The 27,504-nt window shown below is 44.9% G+C and overlaps 1 protein-coding gene across 9 annotated transcripts in view; it reads right to left on the reverse strand.

Annotated features, from left to right (window-relative positions):
- The window catches only part of KRCC1 (lysine rich coiled-coil 1), a 520,596-nt gene that overhangs the window by 248,927 nt on the left and 244,165 nt on the right, over positions 1-27,504 (reverse strand). For all 9 annotated transcript variants that reach the window (XM_069632191.1, XM_069632194.1, XM_069632195.1 and 6 more), the window contains exons 3-4: positions 13,710-13,817; positions 13,419-13,620 (exon numbers count right to left, since the gene is read on the reverse strand). In XM_069632191.1, coding sequence (XP_069488292.1) covers positions 13,419-13,620; positions 13,710-13,817 — 310 coding nt within the window. The remainder of the gene's footprint in view (positions 1-13,418; positions 13,621-13,709; positions 13,818-27,504) is intronic.

A 27,504-nucleotide genomic window follows, 5' to 3' on the forward strand; every position in this document is an offset into this window, starting at 1 on the left:
AGATGTATAAGGGGGAACAGACACAGTCTGGCCCTGGCTCGAAAGAAAGGATGAGAGCCATTTCAGAGGGACGCCAGAAATTCCTGCTTCATGAAGACAGTGGAGGAGTCTGTGATGGTCAACAGTGTCAAAGGCCGCAGAGAGGTCAAGAAGAATAAGGGCAGTGACCTCTCCGCGGTCCTGAAGTAAGGCAGTGTCATCAAGAAGAGAAACTGACAGATTCAGTGCCCATACCAGTCTGTCAGCACAGTGGTGCTGCCTTTGGAATGAGACTGTCTAATGGTGCTGCGGCACCGGAAGGTCAACAGTGAAATGGCAGCTGCACTTGTATGAGGTAAGGTTCCCACAGTTAACAGTTCACTAGCACAGTGGATGCCACAGCTTGTACATATTGTGTCGCATATTTAACAAGACTGGTGAATATTAGTTTAATATCGATCCAGTGCCACTCACAAATATATTCAACCTATTTTCCCCACACAATTGCCATTATATTTGTTTCCCCTTGCAACTAGGTTAGGTTCTGTAATCAAAGAAAGCTTGATATATTGCACGTGCCTTCTATTGCACTTTTGGAAGCGTTTCGCTGTGCTGGCTAATGTGATATAGCTGTTGTATTTTTATGCTTGCTGTATGAAAATCACAGTGACCTCATTTGACTAGCGATAATCTGGTCTTTTCTCATCCTGGTTCACATAGTCTTCTTCTTTTGATAACTACGATTATCAAGTTTTTAACGATTACACTTGCTACTAGCTGAGAACATTTCTTCTGATTATTTTTTTAATCTTATAGTGAATCTCCAATAGGTGCTGAATTAAATTAACAACCTTCCAATGATTATTAATATTCCAAAGATTAAGCTTTAGGCTATCTCATACATACTTCAGAAGTTGGCTACTATTCAGACTTCAGTTACTGTAGTGGAACAAAGTACTTTATCTACAGGCTGAGTTCTGTTCCACATGTGAAGATAAAAAATAAGTTAATGGACACTTACGTAATGCTGAGCACCATATTTTATCTCTAGGAGATTGCATGAAAGGAGCATTTATGCAACATGTCCTATATCTTCAATGCTCCAATGATGCCTTACAAGACTGTAAATAATTACATCTTTCAGCATTCCGGAAGAAGCCGAGGCCAATGACCCTGTGTTCTTCACAGAAAAGTTTGTTCCCAAATGACTCCAGCTTACCTTCACTGCACAGTTTGCATTTCAGCATGCTAACAGAATTACTACGTGCAATCTGAAAAATAAGGACTCTTATTAGACCGATCATTTGTGTTCTGCGTCACCAGCACGTGCTTGCCATTTTACAAAAAAATGTGGGTGCTACCAAGGAATTTTCTGATCCGCAACCTTTATTCACAGCTTGTCATCCAAACTAGTCTAGTTGTCTATTGTCTATTCTCAACCAAAGTCACTGAATATAAACATGTCATCTAAACAACCTTGTGAGTCCGACTGGAAGGATTCTAAATTAAATAAATTTGCTGCTGGAAGAAGCAGGAATGAAAATCATTTGCCTCCTTCCGACAAACCCTAAAATAAATCCAGATAGCCTATTTAAACTTTTGACACACATAATTTGAAAACCTAAACTTGACATGTCACTAGATACTTACCTGTATGATCTATTGTGTGCATTCTTTAATAGTGTGATATGTTTATACATTTTATTACAATAATGTGATGATTGATAGTTGGACTTTTGGTATCCATTGAACTATACTTATTTCCATAATTTATATTACAGGGCCTGCGGTTGCTCAACCCATAGGAAGAGCACTTTTTCAACGGCTTATAACTTCGCCCCCTCTGGACGAATCCTCATCAAACGTTGCACAAAAAGTATATGCCCCCCTCAGAATGAAGTTGCAAAGTTTGGTGCGGTTACGTCCAGGGAGGGGGGGGCGTTGAGGCAAAATTATAGGGGAGGGATCCCAAATTTGTGAAAATCCTCAAACGCAATGGAACAATTGTGCTCACGCCTATAGCCCAAACCGCTGGAAGGATTTTCATCAAATTTGCGACAGGAGCAGCGGCTTGCGAAAGCATGCTTTTGTAAATTTGGCGTAAATCCGCTCAGTATTTTTTTTTGAAACGCCCAAAAGTATGTAAACAAAATGTGTGATATCTGGTCTGGTCCGCAGACTCACTTCCCTATTTGAACCGCGGACACCCCTCTGGTCCAGGGTCTGGCATGATGTCCGCGGTCATCGGACGTGCCCGCTGATTGGATGATGAAAAACGTGAGCTGCGTAAGATATTTTGAAACGGTCGCCATGTTGGACGCGGACATCGCAGTAAAAACATATTAAAAAACAACATTGCACTTGTCAAACTAATGAAACAATCTATGGGGAGGTGAGGATGGGAAATGGCCATAAAAAGCCAAAAAATAGGTGGCCTGTCCATCTCCAAAATGCCCAACAGTCCGGATGTTCGGGGGCAGCCATTTGATGTTCGTGAATATCTCAGATGTTCAGGGACATCCATACCTATTTCTGAATTGCAGGGTTGGTGAAAAGCAGTTTTTGGATGGTTTAATAACTTTGGCGCCACTGAATGAAACTGCATGATATTTTGTAATACCACTCTAGACCTTACCCTGAATGTTACTGTAAAGCCTGGTGCTGTTTTGCCATGCCAAGAGGGAGCTAAATTAGAAGGGGGTCCCAAAATATTTGAAAGGCTTATACATTTGGTGCCATTTGAATGTTTGTGCAATGTTTGGTGGGATTTTGTCAAGAGGGGGCAAAATTAGAGGGGGGGTCACAACATTTCTTGGGAGGATAGCACAGGGGCAACATGCTCTCCTTGGAAGCAAGATGGCATGGAGCACTACAGGTTCGATCCCCGGATCCGCACTTAGAAACCTCTGGGTATTAAGCGTGTTATAAATAACCTGTCATATCATTTTTAGATGGCTTATAGCTTTGTTGCTGTTTGATGAATGTGCATACATGTTTTCAAAAAGATTATGAAGCCAACCTTGAATGTTTGTGCAAAGTCTGAATGGATCATGTCAAGTGGGGGCTAAGTTATATGACTATTCTATGTATGTACATTTTGACACTTTTCAAACAATAAAACATGGACGGATTCGTAGCACACTCATGCAAGGAGCATTGGAAAGAACCTGAAAGCATGGTTTTGCAAATGTGTTTGTGTTTTATCTGTTGAAAGGTGTCATGATGAAGGTACAAACAATTGTGATATACCTTTGGTGACTGAGGTATAGCCTGTGGCCATGGGGAGTGGCCAGATTGTCTGGGTCATGGCCAAAGGCCACGACCAGGACAATCTGGTTACTGGCCATGACCACGAGGCTAGTGGCCACGAAGCTACAATCTGGTTACTGGGCATGACCACTGGGGACCAGCAATGGGGTTAAAGTGGGCATGGCCACCAGGGACCGGCTATGTGGTAACGTTTTTAGAAATCAGGATAGAGTTGAATGGGGAAAAAAATTCTGCTCATAGCTACTACAGCCCGAAGGGATGGACAGGATTGCAGCAACATTCGCGAGGAGCATCGGCAAAGACCTCAAAGCATGGTTTTGCAAATCCGTGTCAAAATGTAAATAGAAAAAAATTGTGATATAATTTTGGTGCCTGGGCAATGGGCCTGGACCTGAGCAAAGACAAATATGTAAGCTGATTTGCTTTTTGGGGCATGTGGCATGGCTGAAGCCCTAGGTTTGAATGGGAATACATATTCTGCGTGTTGCTACAGCCTAAAGAGCTTTATTGGATTATAACAAACCTGCACGAGGAGCATCAGCAAGGACCACAAAGCATGCTTTTGCAAATCTGTCTTGTGTTTTATTTTTACAAAGTGTCTTAATGTAAGTACACAAAATTGTGATATAACTGATATAACTTTGGCGCATGGACAGTGGGCCTAGCCCTCGGCAAGGACGAATGCCTACTCCGATTTACTTATTGGGGCATGCAGCATGGCCAAAGCCCTAGGTTTAAATGGGAAAACAAATTCTGCTTTCGGCTGCAGCCAGAAGTGTTGGACGGGATTTCAGCAAACTTGCGAGAGGAGCATCAGCAAGGACCTGAAAGCATGCTTTTGCAAATCTGTCCTGTTTTTGCTGCCTGGGCAGAGGGCCTGGCCTTCGGCAAGGACAACCGTCTACTCTGATTTGCTGATTCAGGAATGCGACATGGCCGAAGCCCATGCTCCATGGATTGTGGAAACGGGCACTGGCCATTGGTCACATAATGAGGGTATACTGGACACTGAACTAGGATGCAGGGTAGGTGAAGTGGATAACAGGGGTGTTTTGGTGGGGCTGGTGTCAGGGTCGGGCCTCATGCCCTAGTCAATTCAACCATGACTTGCATCCCCAGCATGCGCTGCTGATAACGACACACATCAGTATGAATTGCAAAACATATGTTTGTTAAAGGAGGTTTACAGTTCTTTCATATATGTTAACAAGAGGAATTAATAATAATTTACATACAGTGATGTAACATCATGAATCATTTTCACTCATAAAAAACTATGAAATTCACAGAACAAAACTTTGTTAAAGGGACGTTATGGTTAAGTTGCACTAATAAAAAGCAATGAAATTCAGTGGAAAAAACGTTGTTGAAGGGATGTTATGGTTACAAGTAAAACCGAGAAAGAAAAAAAAAATCGCCAGTTATGGTAAACTAAGCAACCATAACTTGTGCCTCCACCATGCACTGCTAAGACTAACAGCAAAGACATTAAAGATGACATCACAAATGTCATTGAGGAGATCACTTATGAAATAAATGTTGTCCCTGCAAGGGGTTGTGTTTATAATGTTGGTAACAAGATGTCAGGGGTGATCGGGAGAACATCATGAACTACTTAATGTATTAAAGAATTTACTCATCTAATGAAAACATTATAATAATAATTCATATTATATTAGAGTGTTGTTATTGCAGGAACCTAATCATACATACACATAGGCAATGAATGCTACCTTATCAGAGTTTTGAGTAATGTTAAACAGAAAATAAATAGCTAATCATTCAAGATTTACTATATACTTGTGTTAGTACAAACAATATACATGTACATCCACCATGCATACGAATCAGAGGCATATTCAGGGAATCTAAATAAGGAAGAAAGAAACAACATCACCAGAAAATGTCAATAACAAAGTTCATCATCATGCATACAAATGAATTGTATGTTTGAGGCCTGCTTATTGCCCCATATATGTGCACCATGAGCAGATACCAAACCCTAAGGAAAGTACTTTAAGAACATACATGAAGGTCAACGTCGATATATATCACCTTTTCAATTTTCATGTTCTGATTGTCAGTGAACAAAACCGCCTGGCTTAGATATGTCAGTGAACAGAAACAAGTGGCCCAGATATGTGATGTCATCTTAGATGTCCTGGGAGTTATTCATAGCAGTGCACGGTGGTGGCATGAGTTATGGTTGCTTAACTTACCATAACTGGAGAATTTCTGGAGGTTTTCGGTTTTACCATAACGTCCCTTTAACAAAGTGTTTTCACTGAATGAATATATATATATATATATATATATATATATATATATATATATATATATATATATATATATACATTTACATATACATGTTTTGTCAAATCTAAAATTAAATTACAAATTAGTGGGGGGGGGCTGTGGCCAGCGGGCTCAAGATGGAGACGTGATCCTTTTGAGCTCCCGGGCCGCCAGCAATATCCTTCACAATCCTGCGGACTGCTATAAAAATGAAGCCATGCAGATGCCCCAAATAAGAGCTCTCATTCGCCGCTACAACTCGCTGAAGTTGCAAAGCTCTTTATCAATAAGACCCAGAGGAATCCTTTGAAGAAATTTTTGGGACCGGCGCTGATGAAATTCCAAGATGGCTGCTAAGCGCAGTGAGAGAGGACCGGCCGCAACAGCCTGATATCCTCGGAGGAGGACTGTGCGCTGTGTCAAGGAAGCGCTGGGAGCCCAGTGGCGCAGAGGGCATACGAGCCTCCGGCGGCCGCTCGCATCATTACCATCAAAGGCAGACGCAGCTGCGGCAGACGAGGCGACTGAACAGACGACCGGAGGCGGAGCGGAGCTGGGAGATTGCGGTCTTGAGTGTGGACGAAACGCGCCACACCATCACTGCATTCGGATCGAAATAGACACTCGCGGGCACTCCGTGTATCGTTGAGCGCCCGCTGACACCCTGCAAGTCAAGCCTGTAAGGAGAAGGGAAGGTGGGGGCAGGACACGGAATCAAGAGCGCCATATTGCGGGATGGGGAGGTCAGACCCCCCCCCCCCCAAATTGACTACGTTGGCCCACAAAAGTACCCTGAAATAGACTGCTGAAACGAGGAAGTGGGTATAAGGGTGGATTCTGCAGTACAGGAGGCGCACAGTACCTCAAAATGGACTTCCATTAAAGCAAAAGGCAACCTAAGAGAAACGCGATTCAGCCACTGCAAGGGGAAGCAAGGGAGACAGAACAGCCCTTGGAATTGGCCACTTGGGAAAGGAATAGGTCCCCACAGCCAGACTGACCAGTTGAAACATCCCCACGTAGTGCTTGTGACTGGAAGACAGGGGAAGAGGGAAGCTGAAAACCAACCCATTAGTCGGAGTTTCCATAGGTGGTGCAGCGCGCTACCATAAAGCAACAGAATAGTACAGGCAGAGGTGCCCATATGCGCCTGGGGGGAGTAGTCTCCCGACAAATACAAGTGGCACTGTACGAACCATCCTACAAGACAAGCCAGAACACCAAAATCTGCATACTATATAACAACAACACGCCAGCAGACAACTGCTGCAATGGGCAAGGATAAGATGACAACCAAAAAGGTGGTCAACCAGAGCAATATGGAGCAATTCGCTACTGCTACCCTGCCTCTGCCAACAGAATCAAGTAGACCTGAAGGCGCAGCAAAATTCCGAAGAAACCCCATCTCTAAGAGACGTGATGAACGCTATTGCCAACTCGCGAACCGCCATGGAAGTCAAAATGAATGGCATCTCTACAGAAGTCTCCCTGTTGTGACACAATCTCCAGAAACTCTCATCAGCAACCGGCGAGGCCGAAAACCAGCATATCTGATGATCTGAGAACCATGGGCCAGTAAATAAAGAGAGCGCTAGAACGCATTAAGGTGCTGGAGAGCAGTGTGGAGGAGGGAGAGGGCAGGTCAAGAAGAAACAACATCCGTATTCTTGGACTGCCCGAAAAGTCTGAAGGAGAGAGCATGGAACTCTTCCTCGAGCAATGGCTCGCCGATCTATTTGCTCCCAAGACTCTGTCGACACTGTTCTCAATAGAAAGGGCACATCGAGTCCCAACGGGCACACCAATACCTGGGAAGCAACCGAGAACTGTGGTAGGGAAGATCCTTAACTACAGAGATCGAGATGCAATACTGCAAATGGCCAGGGCAAGAGAGGAGATAACATAACGGATCCAGGATTGGCCTCTTTCCATATTTCACTAGAGAGTTGCAGAAGATGAGACAGTCCTTTGACCCTCTCAAAAAGCGCCTACAGACACTGAACGTGAAATATGGCCTCCTGTTTCCTGCGCAGTTGAAGATATATCACAATGGCACCACAATACACTTCACTGATCCCAAAGAGGCATGGACTTGGGCCGAAAGAAACCTGAAGGGAAAATGGAACCCACGCAAATGACAAGAAACAAGAAGGAATAGGCCGCGCCCAAATGAGCCACCAGACGGACCACCCCATCAGGAAATGGAAGCGAGACCCCAGAGAGAAAACGAATAACTGCAAAGATGAATGAAAGATGGAAGAACACATGGCATAATCCAAACAGAATTTACCTGACATAAACAGCGACCGAAAACTGAATGCTGGCGGCCCCCACAGACCAGTACGACATCAATCCCCCAGAGCAGCAAGTGCATACTGGGGTATCCTCAATACCAAAGAGACTTAGCACTTAAAATTAGAGTAGATAAATGTTTTGTTCATTGGGCGACAAATGCTTCAGTTGGGGAGGGGGAACCGGGAGTAACACAGGTATTCAATTGACACTTGGCCCATCGGGGCTACATCGAATGCGGCATACATGAAGATCGCAAGGGACAACCACCCGTATACAGCTAGAAACTCAGGATATGATGGCCACAACTGCAAATAGGGGAAAGAAGCTTGCCTTCATGACATGGAATGTGAATGGCCTGGGAACAGTATAAAAAGAAGGCTAGTAACACAATATGTAAATCGGCACAACCCAGATATAGTGATGCTCACTAAACACACCTGGCGGGCACGAACTGCCAATTCTTCAAGAGAACCAAGTATAAAACAGCATTTCATGCGGGGTTTTCCATGGGTTCGAGGGGAGTATTAATGTTGATAAACAAAAGAATACCGATTGACGTAGCAAAGGTGATCCAGGACCCTGTAGGCAGATTTGTCTTTATGAAAGGCACATTGTGGAATCAAACCATAGCCACATTGGCAATTTATTCACCCCCAGCACTAATGACAGACCTACTTGAGGAGATCACGCCAATAATAGCAAACAACCCAAAGGATACACTGGTAATGGGCGGAGACTTCAATGACGTGATGAACATTACTGAGGATCGCACACATCAAAGAGGAAGAAATCCGACACTGTCAACTAAACTTGCGAGTTTTACATCTGCACTGGGCCTGAAGGACGCATGGAGAGACCTCCATCCAGAGGAGAAGCAATTCTCATTTCACTCGGGTGCACACGGGTCGATGTCCAGGCTAGACTACTTTTTTCTTCCTGGCGAAGACATACACAAAGTGATTGAAGCAACCCTGCATCCCCGGGGAATATCGGATCACTCCCCGCTCCCGATGCTGCTCGAGATAGAAAGACCCCAACCTCCACCGAAGTGGCGACTGAACGCATATTATCTAGGATTTCCAGAATTAACAGAGAAAATCCAAGAAGCAACTGCAACATACTTTGAATTAAACAAGGACTCCGTGGATGATGCGGGAATAGTATCGGAAGCATATAAGGCAACTCTAAGAGGCGAAATTCTGAGTTGGACCACAGCACATAAAAAAAAAAAAATCGCACCAGCGAGACGTGGAGAAAGCAGAGGCGGAGGTGAGACGTGCTGAGGAGAAATTCACAAGCTCGGGAGCAGGGGAGCACAACATTTCATTACAAATGGCGCAAAAGAAGCTATATAACATCGCGCTGACGTGTGCGAAACATGCGCACAGAACTATGCGTGCCAGGATATATGAAACAGGCGACAAAGCCAGTAAGATGCTGGCATGGTTGGAAAAGAGAGAGGAGTGTCATCTTCAGGTCCGACGGATAAGCACTACAAACACTGAATGGGTCTCAACGGATGCGGACATCGCGGAAGCCTTTGCAACCAATTACGAAAAACTATATGCCCCGCCAACGACCCTGATGGACCCAGGCATATTAGACACATTAACCATTCCAGCACTAAACGAAACAAAAACGCTGAATCTCGAAGCCGAAATAACGGAGGAAGAACCGATGACAGCCATCTCCCAGCTCCAAAATGGGAAAACCCCAGGGCCTAATGACTTTCCAGTGGAAATGTGGAAGAAGATTGGCACCGGAGAAGTGGCGCCACACATGCTTAAAATGTTTTTACATGCAAAGGAGAATGGCATCCTCCTGCCGGATCCAAGGAAAGCCAATATAGTGGTAATACACAAGGAAGGTAAACCTCAAGATGCATGCAGTTCATACCGTCCAATCTCTCATAAACACTGAAGCCAAAATACTGGCAAAGATATTGGCCAATAGACTACCAGCAGTGATACCCTCCCTGACCCACCCGGACCAATGTGGCTTCATGCCACAAAGATCCACGTGAATGAACATTCATATACTTCAATTTGCCATTGAGAGATCACCCACTCTACAGGACCCACTGGCACTTCTCACCATTGACTTTGAGAAAGCCTTTGATTCGGTTCACTGGGAAGCCTTGTGGCTCATCATGGGCAGAATGGGATTTGGAGCTCAATTTACAAGCTGGGTCAAGTTTCTATACAATGCCCCGATGGCAGAAACCAGAGTCAATTACTGGTCCTCACGTACTATAGCACTTGGGAAGGGCACCAGACAGGGCTGTCCCCTCTCTGCGATGTTATTCGCATTGGCAATTGAACCACTAGCGATAATGCTGCAAGACTCCCTGGATTGGAAGGGGTTCCATTGGGCACAGAAATGGGAGGACAGGGTGTCCCTATACGCAGACGATCTGCTAGTCTACCTGAGTGACCCAGCAGTCTCCTGCCCCATTGTTACGAATATATTAAATACCTAGGGGGATTTTAGCGGACCAAGGGTAAACTATGACAAATCCCTGTTATTTCCGATCAGAGGACTAGATTATTACCCATTTAAAATTGAGAAAGGGCAGTTCCGATACCTTGGGATACAAATCATGGCAGACCTAACCCAATATATAGAGAAGAACCTGCACCCAGTGAGAGACAGGTTCGTGAATGATGTGAGGCACTGGATGACCCTTCCGCTCACCCTCCTAGGGAGAGCTGCCTTATTCAAGATGCTGGCCCTCCCCCGGTTTTTATACATCCTGCAGAATGCACCACTAGATATGCCGAAGATAGAATTTCGCAAAATAGATGAGACACTTAGGAAGTTGCTGTGGGGAGGTGGGCATCCCCGAATTGCACTGAAAACCCTACAGCGCTCAATATAGGAAGTAGGAATTGGACTCCCACATCTACAACGTACTACTGGGCAGCCCAAATGTCAGTAGTGAATGATATCCTGCATAACGACCCAATGCTACCACACAACAGAACAGATACCCAGACGGAGCACGGGATTACCCCGATAGAGAGCCTCCCTCAAAAGAAAAGACGACAAAGCACACCCGCAATGGCTACCCAGAGAACGCAGATCTGGATAGATCCACATCGACACCTGGGTTGGGAGGGGAAAGTCACAATGAAACAACCCCTGTGGTGTAATAAACATCTCCCGGAACTTAAAGAAATCCCCAAGTGGGCAGCCTGGTAAGAGGCGGGGATAGTGACATTAAAAGACATGGTAGGGGATGGAGAAATTAAGACAGTCCAAGTCCTAAGGGATGAATTCGACCTTCCCATCACAGAACACTTCCACTATCGGCAAATGAGACATGCACTCACTGCAAGCGAGATAGACCTCCCTAATATACCAGAGTGCACCCCGAAAAGAAACATAGTGATGGAGCGGATTGCACACAAAATAACCTCTACAATGTATAATGCCATCAATTTGTTTGCCACAAAGGAGCTCACAGAACTTAAAGAGAAATGGGAAATGGGAAAGAGATGTGGGCCCAATACTAACAGAGGACTGGACTGTGGCCCTTATGTACCCTCGAGAGTCAGCAATTTCGGCAAGAATCAGGCTGATTCAGCTAAAAATTCTACTTAGGGTTTACTACCCCAGAGAGGCCTTGCACCAATAGGAAAGAGCGACGGACCCCAACTGTTTACAATGTCATCATCTGAGAGGAACCTTCTTCCATGTCCTGTGGGAATGTCCGCAGATACAAAGATTCTGGCAAAAATGATGCGATAGACTGTCAACAGTGATTGGCCGCGAGATACCGAGGGACCCCAAACTTCTAATACTGGGAATCGACTCGGATATAGATTTATCGAGATACGAAAAACTTATGTTTGCAACAGCCACAGGCTTTGCAAAAAGAAATATTGCTCAATTGTGGGGCTCAGCTACATCACCACAGAAATGGGTAACGGATGTAGACATGTGTGTGCCAATGGAAACGAGAGTATATACCACAAGGAGGTGCCCGGAGAAAGCGGCCAAGGTATGGCAGAAATGGGAAGACCACTGAAGGGGGGGGCAAAGAGGACCCATAGAGACACTGAATGCTGCATGGAGAACTGATATAAGCGATCAAAATGAATGCAGTAATTAAGTGTTATTTAGTTTCTTTTGTTTTGCCTACTTGTTTTGTTTGTATCTATAAAACAATAAAAATATTTCATGGAAAAAAAAATAGTTTTGACTTTTGGATATGGCATTTCTTATGCAAATTCCCATTGGTTTCGTATTTCAAGAAATATTGGTTTCCCTCTTTATGCTCATCCATAGATGCATTGCACATGACTCTGCTCTTTATTGTCAGAATCCAGAGGAGCTTTCATCCTGCTCTGATGGTTTCTCAACTATAGTTATAGGTTTTTCCATATTTGCTCAGCATGCTTTCCATGAAATGCATGTTTATTTGTTTTTTTATGTTTCACTATATCCTTTTGTACTTCTGTATGACACATTCCTCTCTACAGGGGCTTTATATCCCGGTTAGAATGTGCTCTCGCCAAAAGATTAAACATTTTTACTTTAAGTTCCTCTTCACACTATTAAGAAAACTGCACTAGTTACCATGTTCTTCTTTTTATCTGTACAGTTTTATTATTCAATTCTTTCTATAAATGGTACTGAAATTTACTTCTTGGAATGATGACGGTATTTCTGGTCCAGTTAAACGCCCAAGCATTTTATCAAAGCTTTCAAAATCTCAACCAGATATTGCTTGTTTACAAGAAACGTACAAATGATATTGAGAACAAGAAATGAACGAAATCCCCAAGCAAATAAGTAATTCTTTCTTAAGCCTCTAATAATAAAAATGGGTTTGCAACCCTTCCGTCTAAGATTATTATAGCTCAAGTTGTACAAGATGATAACAACCTTTAAGGTAGATGGGTTATTGAAATATAAACACTCGTGCCATACCACTACAAATACAACCTTAACACACACCTCAAATATTATTCAGGTAACATCAATACCATACCAAATTGAGGTTGGATTGGTAGTGGTATAGTGTGTTTGTACCTTACCTTTATTTCTACTGTTTGTAGACTTTACTTTTTGCCAGAATTAATAAACATATACATGTAGTTGTCTACAGTCTTGAGAAATGTTTTTCTTGCTGTCTTGGGTTGCTTGAGCTATATATAAAGTGGCACTGCCCTGTAAGAGAAAGGCAATTTTCTGGAGCAAAGGGCATGCATTTGAGCTAATTTGCATACCCAAAATGGCTTGCTGATGTGGCTTGAGCAGGAGGTACACTTCCAGCAATGGTTACTAGGTGGAGTTGTGGCATGTGTCATTTGGCTCAAATGGAAGATCTCACACACAAACACACATACGCTTATTTTGTCCTAAGGATGCAGTTAGCCGTATTCTTGACCTGCAAAGGTTGGAAGCCACAGTCTGCTCTTGAGCCCCCAGGACCATTTTAAAGCTGTTTGTCCCAGAGATCCTCCGTTGGCAGGGTAAATGTTAGACAACCCCGACACATTAGCAATTCAAAAAAATAAGCTCCAGTATAATGCTTCACCAAAGATAATAGACCATTTAAAGCTTGTACTAACCCTTGTCACTTTCATTGTACACAATCCTTTGTGCGATTGTTACCGCTGGGGAGAAGAGCGCAGCCTGTTCTGCAGTTAAATTCTTCAGCTTCTTAGCATGGATCTTTCCCACATAATGAGATTGGGCAACAACTGCCGAGCTAAAAACCATACTGCAAAGCTTGCAAAACTTGTTTTCATCAGATACCTCATTTCCATCCATCTGAAACCAAGCAAGACCTCGAATTAGAATCCTGAAGACAATCAATTTGGCGGTTTGATGGCTTTGTGAAATTGAAGAGGAAATCTCACCTGAAAAGTCATCTGATCTGCGCTTATTTTCTTATAATGCACTTCCTCTGGTTCCTGTTCATTTGTTCTTTGAAAATAAATGCGTACTTTCTGAGCATGTTTCTTGCCCTAAAGAAAAAATGCCAAAAGTCAATGATTCTTATGATTCAACTGTTATCTCTTTACAGTTACTTATAGTCAGTAAAAATAAATACCTTGAATCCTAATTTCCATCGTGAGTATCTTTTACTGTAGACACAACCCCATTTATTTATTGAATTTATTTCTGAAGCGCTTACCACCATATGGTTAAAAAGTGTGATCCAAAGGTAATAACGAAGGCGCAGAAGAGGAGTGTGTAGAAGGAAGTAAATTTGGGTTTAGACGACCTTCTTTTGGAGGAGTGTTCTATAGTTTGGCTGCAAAGATCTGAAATGAGCCAATGGCTCAAGCATCAGACAATTAATTGGTGTTTTGGCTAGGAGCGCAGCAGCATGAATTAAAGGTGACTGCTAAATCTTTTACTGATATAGATGCCAGACTACCAATTGTGGGACGGTGAGAAGGCTTTGAACGTTAGCCTGGTCTTTCTGGGGAGCTAATCCAGACATCTTAAAATATGTGAAATGTGGGGCATGCCACAGAGTAGTGCATTGCAATAAGGTTTAAGCTACTTACCTGTAACTATTTTTCTCCAGCATGGGTCTGCCATGGATTCACATGCTCATGAATATTCCCTGTTGTCAGGCTGGGAATCCTTGGTAAAAGAAACAGTCATTTTTACTTTAAAACTATTTCTCCTCTAAACCAATCACTATCCTCTGGGTCATACTGCCCCCATCCAATGATAGTCCTCTTCTTAAGTCCCGCTCTTGGCAGTATCTTCAGATTGGGTAAGCATGTAAAGTAGCAGCATGACCAAGAAGAGCTGCAGAGGGACCGCAGGGAGGGTTCGCATGTGACTCCATGCCAGACCCATGCTGGAGAACAATAGTTACAGGTAAGTAACTTAAACCTTCTCCGGCATGGGGTATGGCATGGATCACATGCTCATGAATAACGAAGATACAGTAGTACACATTAAATAACCATGGGAGGTGGCAAGGCTCAACAGAAGCAATTAACACTTACCCCTGGAACAGACTCACCTCAATCGAACAGATTGCGTAGTACTGTCTGGCCAACACTGAACTCCTCCCTGGAATCCCTGTCGATGCAGTAGAACTTTGTGAAGGTATGCACGGACCTCCACGTTGCAGCCCTACAGATGTCGAGCAGGGGCACACCAGAAAGGAACGCCATCATCGCAGCGATCGCTCGGGTGGAGTGGGCTCTCGGACGGCCCGGCAGAGGCCTGTTTGCCAGCCGATGACAGTGCATGATGCAGCCGGAGAGATATCTTGAGATGAAAGCCTTGGACAAGGCCTTCCCATGGTTTACAGGTCCAAAGTTAACAAACAATTGAAAACAGGCAACATCAAAAGCTCATTGAGGTGGAATTCGGGCAGAACCTTTGGTGCCAAAGTGGGGTGCGTACGCGTACCACCCTTGATTCATGGAAAGTCAGATACGGCAGCATGCAGTATAGGGCCTGGTTCTCACCCCCCACATCTGACTGAGGTGAAGCCCACAAGGAATGCGGTCTTCCATGAGAGAAACCCGAGTGGGGCTTGATACATAGGTTCGAAAGGTGCCCCCACGAGTCTTTTCAGGACCACGTTGAGTTCCCATGCCGGGGCAGGTGCCTTCACAGGAGGGATATATCGAGAAAGAAAATATGAGGAAATCCTTTACGAGTCTGTGAGACCACATCGAGGATCTTCCCGGGGATCTGGTGTAGCATGCAATGGCCTCCAGGTGTACCTTGATGGATGCGTGAGCCAGCCCAGCTTTTGCCAAGAACAGCACGTATGGAAGAAAATCAGTGGAGCCGTGACCCTAAGAGGGGTAATCTTCTGCGACCGGCACCACGTAGCAAAATGCTTCCGCTTATGGCCATAGCACTTTAGAGTCAACGACGACCTGGTTTGGCGAGGACCTCCCTGCAGCCTGCTGGCAACTCAAAACCTCCAAACTCTAGGCTGCAGGAGCCATGCCTTCAGGTTCAGAGATCCTGGTTCGTGATGAAGGATTGCGCCTTCCTCCCATGTGAGCAGATCAGGAAGTACCAGCAACTTAACTGGAGGCACCACTGACAGGCTGAGTAGGTCCGAATACCAAACCTGCCTCGGCCACGCCGGGCGATGAGTATCATTTTACACCGTCACTATCTGAGTGCGCTGATCACACTTAGCAGGAGAGGAAACAGGGGAAGTGTACAGAAACAGACCTTCCCACAGGAAGGAGAACACGTTCCCCATGCTCCTCGGTTGGTGGAACATGCTGGCAAACATCTGGAATTTTGAGCTCATCGCCGTGGCACAAAGCTCGATCAGAGGGCTGCCCCACCTGATGAACAGGCGTTCCACCTGATCCTGACGAAGTTCCCACTTGTGTCAGGAGCGCAGCTCCCTGTTGAGGGAGTCAGCTATGCTGTTCTTGACGCCTGCCAGGTGGAACGGGACAAGGAACATCTCCTGTCCGATGGCCCAATGCCACAAGTCCTGAGCTTCCTCAGAGAGCGCTGGGGATCGAGTGCCCTCTTATTTCCTGATGTAGAACATCGTGGATGATACTGAAGATCCTCACCACCTTGCCTCTCAGACACGGTAGTGCAGATTCTTCTCTGGAAGCCACAGACCTCTGGCATGTAGACATCCGGTGTGAGCTCCCCAACCTTCCTTATTTCAGTCATGAATTCTGGGCTATTGATACCACCTGTGATGATTTGTTGGCTATCCCAATATAATTACATAATATTCAATTGCTTTCATTTATCTTGTTTATTGAGGGGGTGCCCGCTACCCTTGTTTCTAATGTGAAGTAGTGGAATAAGCCATAGTTTGCAGAGTTCACAGTGGAGCAGACTTGCATGTTTATAGATACTGTCAAATCCAGGATGATGCTGACTGTTTTAGCCTCATATTATTGCGAGACGGGTCTCCGATGTTAAATTGGACATATTCATATTTGACTAGTTGGAGGATCCTGCCTGATGCCAGTCACTGCCTTTGAATGGGTGAAGGTTAATTAGCTGTGCTCCAACCCCCAGTGGCTCAAACGTACTTTAGTCACCATAGTGTCTCCTCTACTTCTGGTACAGGGCCCATATGTGTGTAATGTCATTTCAGAAGTATGGAGGAAAATTTACGGGATATAGAGATATGATAAAAACATTGGCTACCTGTCGTCTGTTTTCTACTGGGTCCTATAGAGACCGGAGAGTCATGTGAATAGTAGGGAAAGGGTTACACAGATCATGCTCAAAACTTGTGAAAGACCAACTGTGGAGATCATATTGCCTATAAAAAGATTTTTAAAATGGTGTCTTGTTTATGTCACTCCCACCGTCTTTTTGAGTTTTTTGCATGTTTATTTAATAGCCAAGAGCTTCAAACACCATTGATAGATCTAGGAGCCTGTGAGGTCCTGCATCACCTTCATATGGGATCTGTAGGAGATTGTCTTTTGTACATACTAGTGCAATCTCTGAATCTAGGTGGTCTGAGGCCCGGCAGCCAAAAACTGGGGTGCTCGATAAAGACCTGTATTTGGAGGGAAATCATTCCATTTAGATTTGTAGTAGAAATGGCATGAGACTGGAACGAGAGTAGACCTCCTCCAACCCCACCCCCACCCCGAAACACAGCAGTGACCCACGTATGTTTCAAAGGCTGGGAACTTACAACCTGGTGGAAATAGCAATCAATTTAGTCAAATGTTCTTGTAGTCTAGCCTCGGCCTGCATCTAATAGGCCGCTAACTGGGCGATGACATTGTCTAGGTCGGCTATTTCTTCCGGTAGTGTAAGGGTTCCCTCAGTGGAGGGTTCTGAATCGGAAAAGAAACAACTCAACTCCCTCGGATAAGGTCGGAAAGTCTTCTGATTCGTCCAAGTCAGCCGAAGGAAGAGTGTTTGGTAAGTTAATCTCTACTCCTGAAGGCCCTGTGATGGATGACAATTGGGTGCCAAGAAAAAGGTTAGAAGTGGGAGTGGGAGGCAAAGCACTAGTTCTAATAAAGGTAAAGATGGGTCAAACTTTCAGTAGTATGCAATCACACTGTTGTATATGATAATGTGAAAGAGGAAGGGTGTCCAATAATACCCGAGTCTTAACAGATCCTGTTGAATAGTCGGGATCTGAAGTTGGGAGACCAATGCCTCTTTTAGTGTGGATACGCGGTCAGAGTCCAGGAGTTCAAATATTCTATTTTCCCCTTCTGGTGCGCGTGGGTTTCAGTTTTTATCAGTTGAATCATATCAGTTGAATCATATCCCATTCTAACACCATATGTAAGAAAGGCATGGTATCAAAGTAAGACAGACACAAGTGATCATAGTTCAAGGATGTCTATTAAACTGTAAAATGAGTGTGATAAACACCTAGTCTAAACCATTCACCCTTCGATCCCCCTCAGCTTGGCTCCATTCCTTTTCTCAGTCATCAGCCTCCCTCAGTCGGGTTCAGACCAACCACTCACTGTGGACATCCCAGTCGGGTTCATACTGATTCGCATGCATTCCTCAGTCGGGTTCACATTTGCCACAATAACAGTTTAGTTTCAACAAAAAGTCTAACTTAAGTCCGGGTTTCAGACCCCAGTCAGGCTTTCTCTATAGGCCCCAGTCAAGCTTTCACTAAAGCCCCCAGTGAGGCTTTATGTCTTTTTAAACAACCCCTTTGGTTAAGTGAGGTCCCCCTCATCAGGGCTCAGACCTTCCAGAGGGCTTGCAGATGTAAACAGACTTCCAAAGGGTGATCTCGTCTCGCTAGGTTACTCAGGTAGCCTACGTCAAGTGCGGGCTTCATATCATCACAGTTTGCACGGCGTGCCCCTCTGCCGGGTGAAAATGCCATTGCCAATATAATAAAAGTTCTGTTATGTTGTATAAGGGATTTGGCTCCACCCTTGTATGACAACCTTATCACCTTATACCGCTTTCTCTATGGCCTCCTGGTACTTGTTGTTCCGTTACTTACAATATTCAACACAGTGTGTTTGTGCAGAAGAGGGGTATATTTTTCTTCTTAAAGTTCGACTATCAGGTTCTTCCAACTCACCGACTGTGCTGAACTCGTTGGCGGTTCTTTTGCCACGGGAGTCAAAGACGGTACCACAGTGGCAATCTCGTCTCCCCACCCTGGCTCTCAGACCGGGAGGGTGACATATAACGCTTAACATCAGTCGCACCACCTGCGATTCCCGGTCTTATGTTCCTTTCATCGGAGGCTTTGCGGGTCAGGGTTGAGAAGGGCAACTCCCTCCTTGATGTCCTTTCAGGTCTCGCTGCCTTTCTTCTCCATTTGAACTGTCGCCTGGAAGGGCTGCTTCCTCGTGCATTCAGCCTTGCTCGGAGTGTGCTCTTGTGTCTGCCTTTTATCCATATGGGGAAGGGAAAGGGTAGTCAGGTGTGTGTAGTTGCCAGTAATTACCTCACTTTGCCTAACCCTTGTGTTGGGACATGTCAGGTAAATGCCTTGGATATTAGTCCGTTGTCATTCACACTGTGAGAAAGTGTTCGTGTAGGAAATGGGTGGAGGGGGGGTAGAGAAATGATTCGGTCTTCAAAGCAGTTTCTTGTGCATAGAACCTGCTAGGTGAAGAAAATCTGCATCTCCACTTTTGATGACAAGCAGGGCATATATTACGATTGTGCTCTTGCATTCCTTGAGCTTCAATACTGCTCATGTAATCAAGGGAAGCAGAGGAAAAGTATAAACAATACATTCTAAAGAGGGCATCAAAAGGACATTTCCCAAACAGCTGGACTCCAGGAAAGAAAATGCAAGGGCTTTTCCCATTTTGCAAGGCAGTAGACAGATCAACTCTCCAAGTGAAGCGAACCCAGAAAAGAGGGGACCTGTCCCACCACGAGACAAGGACTGTTGTCTAGTGCCAGACATATCCTTGGACTGAAATATTTCACCTCTAACTAGTTGTCAATGGGAGCTCCAAGGTATTGAAGATGAATGTTTCTGTTGCAAAGTAGACTTATACTTAGACACCACAAGTCTCAGCTGGGCTACAAATTTGAAAACAGATTGATATAGAAAGTACTTTGTTGACGCATGGGACAGCCAATTGGCCAAAATACAAATATGCCAAAAAAGCTGCTACCAGTGCATTGCATTTGGAGAATGCTCAATGAGCCAATTCTAGGTCAAAGTGAAGCACCTTGCAGTAATGACACTGCTGACAGAACTAAGAATACACCTGTGCCTCTCTTTGCTGTGGCTATGAAAGTAAGTGTCCTGTGGATCAAAGACTACTAGCCAATCACCTACTCTAACATTTAGGATTATATATGTCATAGCCAACACTCTAAATGTGACCCACATATGCTTTCTCTTCTGATAGAGAAAGTGTGTGAACTCCTCCTTAATCCCTTTCTTCTGCACAATGAAGTAAAGGTATCTTGAGGAGATTCCCTTCCCCCAAAGATGCACTGTACACCTTTCCTTTTTTAGCAAGAAGGATGTCATCAAATTGCTTTAGGTAGATTAGATGAGCAGGCTGTTTGAGATTTTTGCTGGCATACTGTGGTAAGCCTTGAAATCTGCTACACATCCTTGCAATTATAAAGATGAACATTCATTGAGTCTTTTGTTATGTCAGCCATTGTTGGGCAACTTCCCCAATGTTGTCTCCTGCACAGTTTGCCCATCGGTAAGAGGGGGATGACAGAATCACAGTTATTTGGGCAGTGGGAGCTACGCCTGCTATTGATAAAAAGGTTGGGGTCTGCTAGGTTTTTAACACTGACACCGCCTCCTCTTGGGATTCTGTTGGTTCTTCTACAGTCACTAGTGAAGTTATATGATGTTCTTCTGGCTGACGTACATACTAACACAGAGCTTCATGGAGAACCATTTGCTTGGAGCTCATAAAGGCTATGCCAGGCCTTATTTGTACTTCTCAAGAGAGTCAGTTGCTTGCAACTAAAAGAAGTGATTTTTTGAAAGGCTAATGGAAACTAATCAGTGTGATGTACAACATGCAAGTTCAAATAATAACATGGACAGAGTCCCACACACTGTAATCAGCAATGCCCATTCTGTTAATGATCTTACAAGTAAATGTACTTAAGTGATTGGGGCTACTGCTGAAAGTGTGCTAGAAGATTCAATTATTTCATTGACTAATAGACCTAAAAAAAAGGAGGTGGCAATAAACAAAAAAGATCTTAAAACCAAGTGGATAACAAAAGGAAGCTTAGCAACTCATTATTGAACCTTGCAATACATCTTTGATAATAAAGAGTCACACTTTGATTTAACGACCCATCAATTATTAACACCATCTCAAAAAAATAAGAAACAGAAGGCGTAGAGCATAAAAACTATGAGCAAAGCTAACAACATAACACTTCATGAGGCTACAAGGTGCCCAACAATTCAGCAATGGCAGCCCCAGAAGTCGATGTCACCAGAACAGAGGAGTAAAGAACGCATTCTGAAGAATAAGGCGGCAAATAAGAATAAATCTACACCTTCCTCACTGAGTACCAAACAGGATTAGAAGCCCCACTCTCCTTTCGGTGATCACATGGAGCCAGATGTTAATGAGGCGCTTGAATCGCTCTTTAAGAAACTGTAACCATCAAAAATGTGCCATATTGACTCATAATAAAAGAATACAAGGGGCAACAGATTTGGGCTGTCCCTTGTCTTCAGATGACCGAATGATTTTGAGTACGGAAACATTTTCTGATTATGCAATTTTTCACGGTGACAACAGGTTTTAGAAATGTTCAACCAGATCTGTTTACTAATGGTGGTTACTACACATGGCATAGATCTGGTAGAATTTCAAAACCATGATATACAAATTTTCAGTAATTTACATACGAAATGGTTGGCCATTAGGCTGTTTATCTGTAAAGAATGTGAAGTTGACAGCGATACATTACGAGCTAAACAACTTTACTATTGAATGTAATGGTTATGCAGGCAGGATAGTGTAAGTAATTTGATACATCTCAATCGTTGTCCCCAATTCAGGTTGCGCTTTGTCATAGTTGCCGCATATTCTTTAGACTGCATCTAAATGCAGACACGGATATGTGCATTAATAGTTTTAAAATTATTGTGCTAGAATTCTAGTGGTTATAATAGTTTTAGTCCTCCAGTGGTTCACCTGCTTCTTTACTGACAGGACACACTATCTCCATGCACCCTCTTTGACCGACCCCTTCCCGTTCCAGTCCGGCACACCGCAAGACTCCTACTCATCTCCACTCCTCAAAATATATGTGGAATCCCTTTAACAGATACTTAACATAATGTGCATTTCCATCAAAACGCAGATGACATGTAAATATACTTCCAAATCTCATCCCTCTCACAATTCCACACACTTAAAATCTGTCTCTCCAATATTACCATCTAGATAGCCACCCACTGTTCAACCCAAATACTTCCACCTCCCCCAGACAACCACCCCAAACTCACTCGCTGGATCAAAGAACTTATCAAAGACAGCCCACACTTATCCCTCTCCACAACAGTTAAATCCCATAGCTTCACCATCAACCCCCACCTTTCCGTTACACACCACATAGCTGATGTCCCCAAAACATGCAACCTATGACTGCACCTCCTACGAAACATCAGACAAATCCTTCCACCTGACGACTTCCACATTGCAATCCTTGCACTGGTTCCCTCCCAGCTGCACTACGGCAATGCTCCATTCAGTGGGCTCCCTAACATCACCCTTGCCCCCATGCAATCCATACAAAATGCAGCAGCCAGACCCATCCTCAACCTACTATGAGAAACCTAGGGGTATTCTCCCATTAAGTCCCTGAGAGTCCTCTATTCAGGAGGCCAGAGGAGGGCCATCGCTCATGGATCCCAACCCTTTGGGTGGACGGCTGAGGGAGGATCACCTGGGTAGGAGAATCTGGGGGTGCCTTCGTGGGAATAGCCACGGCGAGATGTAGTATTCTGAAGGGGCAATAGAAGAGGAGGAGGAAGTCCCGGATGCCTTGATTCCAATCACCCTAATCCAGGTCTCATATTCCATAATCTCAATCCCGTCATCCATGATCCAAGGGGGAGCAAGGAAAAAGTCAATTGCCCAAGGTGGAGATGGAAGAAAAACCAACTAATAAGACAGACGTCAGATATTAATATCCATTCATCCTATACTAATCTAGATCACAGGGAATTTCATCAAGACTCATGTGTGTTTCATCAACCATCAGGAATGTGCAAGGCGGCAACCATCCCCTTGAGGGAAAAACAGGCTAAAGGATTTCCCTATGTCCATTCTCTGATAAAGTAGTGGGAAATAGATCTATCCTCCAAAACCGTTCCATCACCCCCTCCCCATTTCAAACCAATACTGGGACGAGTAAGAGGCAACCGGTAGCAGTCAAGATTACCAACAGAAACAACATTGGGAAAGAACTCAAGTTGGCCAACTAATAGTCAGGCAGGGTCAGGCATTTAATAATGACCACTCACACCTGACTCCACTAGATTGTTTTTTCACAAGGAAGAGAGCGAGTTGGTGATGCCTCCGAGCCGAAGAACCGAAGAAGCCAGGGAGCAAAGAGTAGGAGTTGAAGCAAGGAGGAGAATGGCGTGCCGAGACACTGGCCTGGTATTTATGGGGGGCTGCAGTGTGACTAAGGAGCCGTGCCTCCAAGGAGCCCGAGTAAGGCAGCCTGTCTCCTGCTGATGGTGTATGGAACAATGCATGTTCCCTCTTGTGATGTGTGGTGATCCCAAGGGTGCCTGAGGGGCAAGTGGTGAGACCCTGACATCAACCCTGTGTATCCAGCCCGGTGAGTAAAAGTGGGAGACTCGGGAGCATGCGTTTGACTGAAGCAGAGCGGGAGAAAGACACTGTTTAAAGCGGCACAGAATGGAAGATGAGATAAAGTGTACAAAGGACAAAAAAGCATAAGAAGTAATCAGAATAATAGAAAAGGAGGAAGTTGCACTAGTGGAGCAGAAGAAAAGTAAAGTGAAAGAGAGGACAGTGTGTCAAGTGTGCAGGAAGCATGAGAAAAGACAGGTGCAAGGGTGCATGTCAAGGGGAAAGAAAGGGTATAAGGTGCACAAGAGACACAATAAGGGAGGTGCAAGTGTGAAGAAGGAAGAAGTAAAGAAGAACAAGAAGGGTTGCAGGGAACACCTGAAGGTGAAAGGTTTAGACAGAGGAGCAAGGAATAAAGAGGGATTACAGGTCAGAGTGGTCACGCCTAGGAGTGGCAAAGAACAATGCGATTTCAAAAGTTTCTGATTGTACCTCACAAGTGAAGTGTGTATAAACGAACAATATATAAAAGAAAAGGCACTTCCTAAGAAGCTGAACTTGTGTTTGAAACAAAGGGGGGACGTGTGGGCTAAGCTTGGGGAAGGGAACCCTGAGAGGCCTAACAACGTGCAATACCTATTATTTCATGATAGTGAACTAGGAGCAAAAGTTTATCTTGACAAAACTGAATTAGTGTTGGAAACTTAAAAGGGGACTCAGTTTGGGGAAGGGAACCCTGAGAGGTCTAAGCAGTCTTGTGGTGTTGAAAGGTAAAAATGGTTAAAAAAAAAAGAAAAATGAATTTATTTTAAAAAAAGAATGAGAAAGCGCTTTTATTTTTCATTTATTCCCTTTTAAGCACACCAACCACCGCATTGCTTTTTAGGTGCATCTACCTGCACTTGGGGCAGTGGCACTGTAGTTGGGGCTTATTTAGTTAATCTATGGGCCTTCTGTTCCTGGCACCACACAGCAATTCCAAGATGGCTGCTGTCTTCTTCATTCATTGAGAAGGCCTCAGGAGTCCCTCATCACAGCCTCCACTCATAATGATAGGCTGCCTTTTCCTTCATCTGGCCTATCAGGGATCTGGTAGGCCTTTTAGCCGGACCACTCTTCAAAGGCCCAATTCTAAGGCCCTGTCTGTTCCCATCAGTGCCTGGCCATGCCCCGGGCCCCTCTTTCCGAAATCTTCAGTGAAAATGCCCCTCATTGATATATTCACATTCAATGGTCCTCCTGACTGTGTCTTCGCTACTCGCACCATCACGTGAGTACTGCTACTTAGTGGCTTCATCGGCTCCACTGAACTCATTTTCTCTGCCTCTCAAGTCATCCACCTTTCCAGATGCCCCATGCTCTACGGTGACACTGCATTCTGCCTTCACTCACTGTGACTCATTTTCATTGACACCAACCACTGTACAACCACTGAATTGCTGTGCTGCACTTCCTGTGCCATTCCTCCAAGACTGTCTGTTTGTATGAAAATCATTTTTCGTCATCAAACATACTTTTATCGTATCGCCGTGCCTCCATCCTACTTGTTTGATCTTATACCTAATACCCTTTTGACATACTGTGCCAAGTGCCTCAGGTTCAGAACTGTGCTTTGCAGGACACTCGCCCCACCTCACCCCTCACTTTCTCTCTGCCTCTCTCTTCCCCCCTCGTTCCGAGATGGCACTCTCCATCTCCCCCATCATCTCCAACTGCAACACCATGACCTATCCTACCTCTCTCACTAAATCTGGACAGAAAACGCATACAAAAAGACATCCTTGCAGCTACCTCAGGCCCCCCAATTGCAGACACCTATGTCAGTGCATCCTCAAGAGCAATCTTCACGGACATCTTTTTTCTGTCCCATCTCCCGACCTATGGGCATCTCACCTCACTGCCACTCTCCCACCTTATTCTTCAACTTCCATTAATGGTGGCACCAAGTGGGAAGTCCTCGATTGCAGGCTTCTTCTCTTCTTGCTGCTGTATCAATGTTCACATCACAGGCACAGTCCTGGTTCAAAGACCTCAGGCCAACATCCTCCTATTTCACCGGCCCCTGTCTTCTCTTCCTTCCTCCCTTCCACTGACCCTCCCCCTTCTACACCCTCCAGTTCACCTCTCCAGACAGATGCCCCACGTCCCTCCGCCTCAAAAAACCTTCAAAGACAATGGGCGATTTCAGCTGGTAACCCTGAACTCAAGCTCAGCCATCTAACATTCTGCTGACATCTGCCTTCTATTTGAAGACACTGACCTGGACATACTTGTACTCACAGAAACTTGGTTCAATGCCACCTCTGTTACTTCCTTTGACTCACTCCTCCTAGACAGTTAAGATCACCTCTAAACCTCAAACCCACCGTGCTGGCGGTGGAGTTGCCTTAATCTTCCCAGAATGGATTCCTTCTACCACCCTACCCACTCAGCCCTATTCGTCCTTTGAGAGCCTAGTGTGCAAATTGGTCATCTTTCCTTCCTCCACCTTGACCACTGCTACCATCTATCAGCCCCCTGGCACTTTGTCTCTTTTTCTATCAGAATGGGTGTACTTCTGTTCCTCCCTACTCTCTACCACCCCAACTGTGACTTCAACATCCACCTAAACTCCCCTTGCACAGCAAGCACCCTCTTCACTGACCTCTGTTGCTTCCTATCCCTCTCTATTCTTCCCTCTGGCCCTACCCATTCTGCTGGACACACGCTAGATGCCATCATCCATTCCAACCTCACTCTCTCTTCTCCCCTGGTCACCCCTCTCTTCTCGTCTGTCCACTCTCTTCGCTCCTTCCACCTGGGTCCCTATGGCCCTGTGACAACTCTTCATAAAGCTCTGACAACCTCGTCCACGAAAATCCGTCCGATGAATCTAGTGTCAGCTGCCGCCTTCTCTTCCACTTTCAATCCCCCTTGCCCACCCAACACAGACATTTCTGCTGATTTGGTACTCAGCAACCTCTCATGTCCATTACCAACACCCATGACAACCTTGCCCCAGTCCTGAGGATCGGCCTGAAACCTGCCTCCAAGCATAACACCTGGTATGACTCCAATCTTGGAGACCAAAAACATAATTCCAGGGCTGCTAAACGGAAGTGGCACACTTCCGGCTCACCCTCTGACAAACTGGCCTGATCCAGAGACACTACAGACTCTCCATCTGTGCCAAAAAAAGAGCCCATATTCAGGCACAAGTGTCCAATGTGTCCAACAACACAGCTTAACTCTTCAAAATCTGCAGGGAACTTGCCAACCCATCTGCAGCATCTTCTGCCGTTACTTCCAAAACCTAGTACATACTGAACAGCCTTGTCATGCACTCTCCAAACCCAACCCTCCTGCCCCCCCTATCATTCACCCTCCTCCTTCCTCCTTCACGCCTGTCTCCCCTGAAGAAGTCACCAGGATTGTCAACTCCATGAAGGTCTCATCCAAACAGGTTGCTCCTTGCTCCCTCAGAACCATCAAGGAAAATGTCGCCTCTCCAGCCCCTGATTTGGCTGATCTCTGCAACCACTCGTTTGCTATTGGTTTATTTCCATCCTCCCTCAAGCACTCCCTTTTGTGCCCCCTCCTAAAAACTAAAAAGAAAACTCGGCAGACCATTCTTGCCCAGCCAACTACCGCCCCATTCCCACTACCTCCTTCCTATGAAAACTGCTTGAAAAGCTGGCCCTCCACCAACTCAACTCTTCTACCAAACTTGTTGGCGGCCTACATGACAACCAGTCGTGATTCTGAGCATCCAAAGGCACAGAAACCTCTCTTATGAACACCAGTGAAGAACTGCTCACATCTCTTGACTCCAACTCCCCTGCTCTCCTCATCCTTCTTAATCTCTCTTCTGTAGTTGACACAGTGAATCATTCCATCCTCATAAAAAGGCTCCATGACACCCTTGGCATCTCGGAGCGGGCACTCGATTGGCTTACCTCCTTCCTAA

This window comes from Ambystoma mexicanum, chromosome 6q (assembly GCF_040938575.1).
Source record: "Ambystoma mexicanum isolate Mex_15411 chromosome 6q, UKY_AmexF1_1, whole genome shotgun sequence".
In the NCBI taxonomy this organism is placed as follows: domain Eukaryota; kingdom Metazoa; phylum Chordata; class Amphibia; order Caudata; family Ambystomatidae; genus Ambystoma; species Ambystoma mexicanum.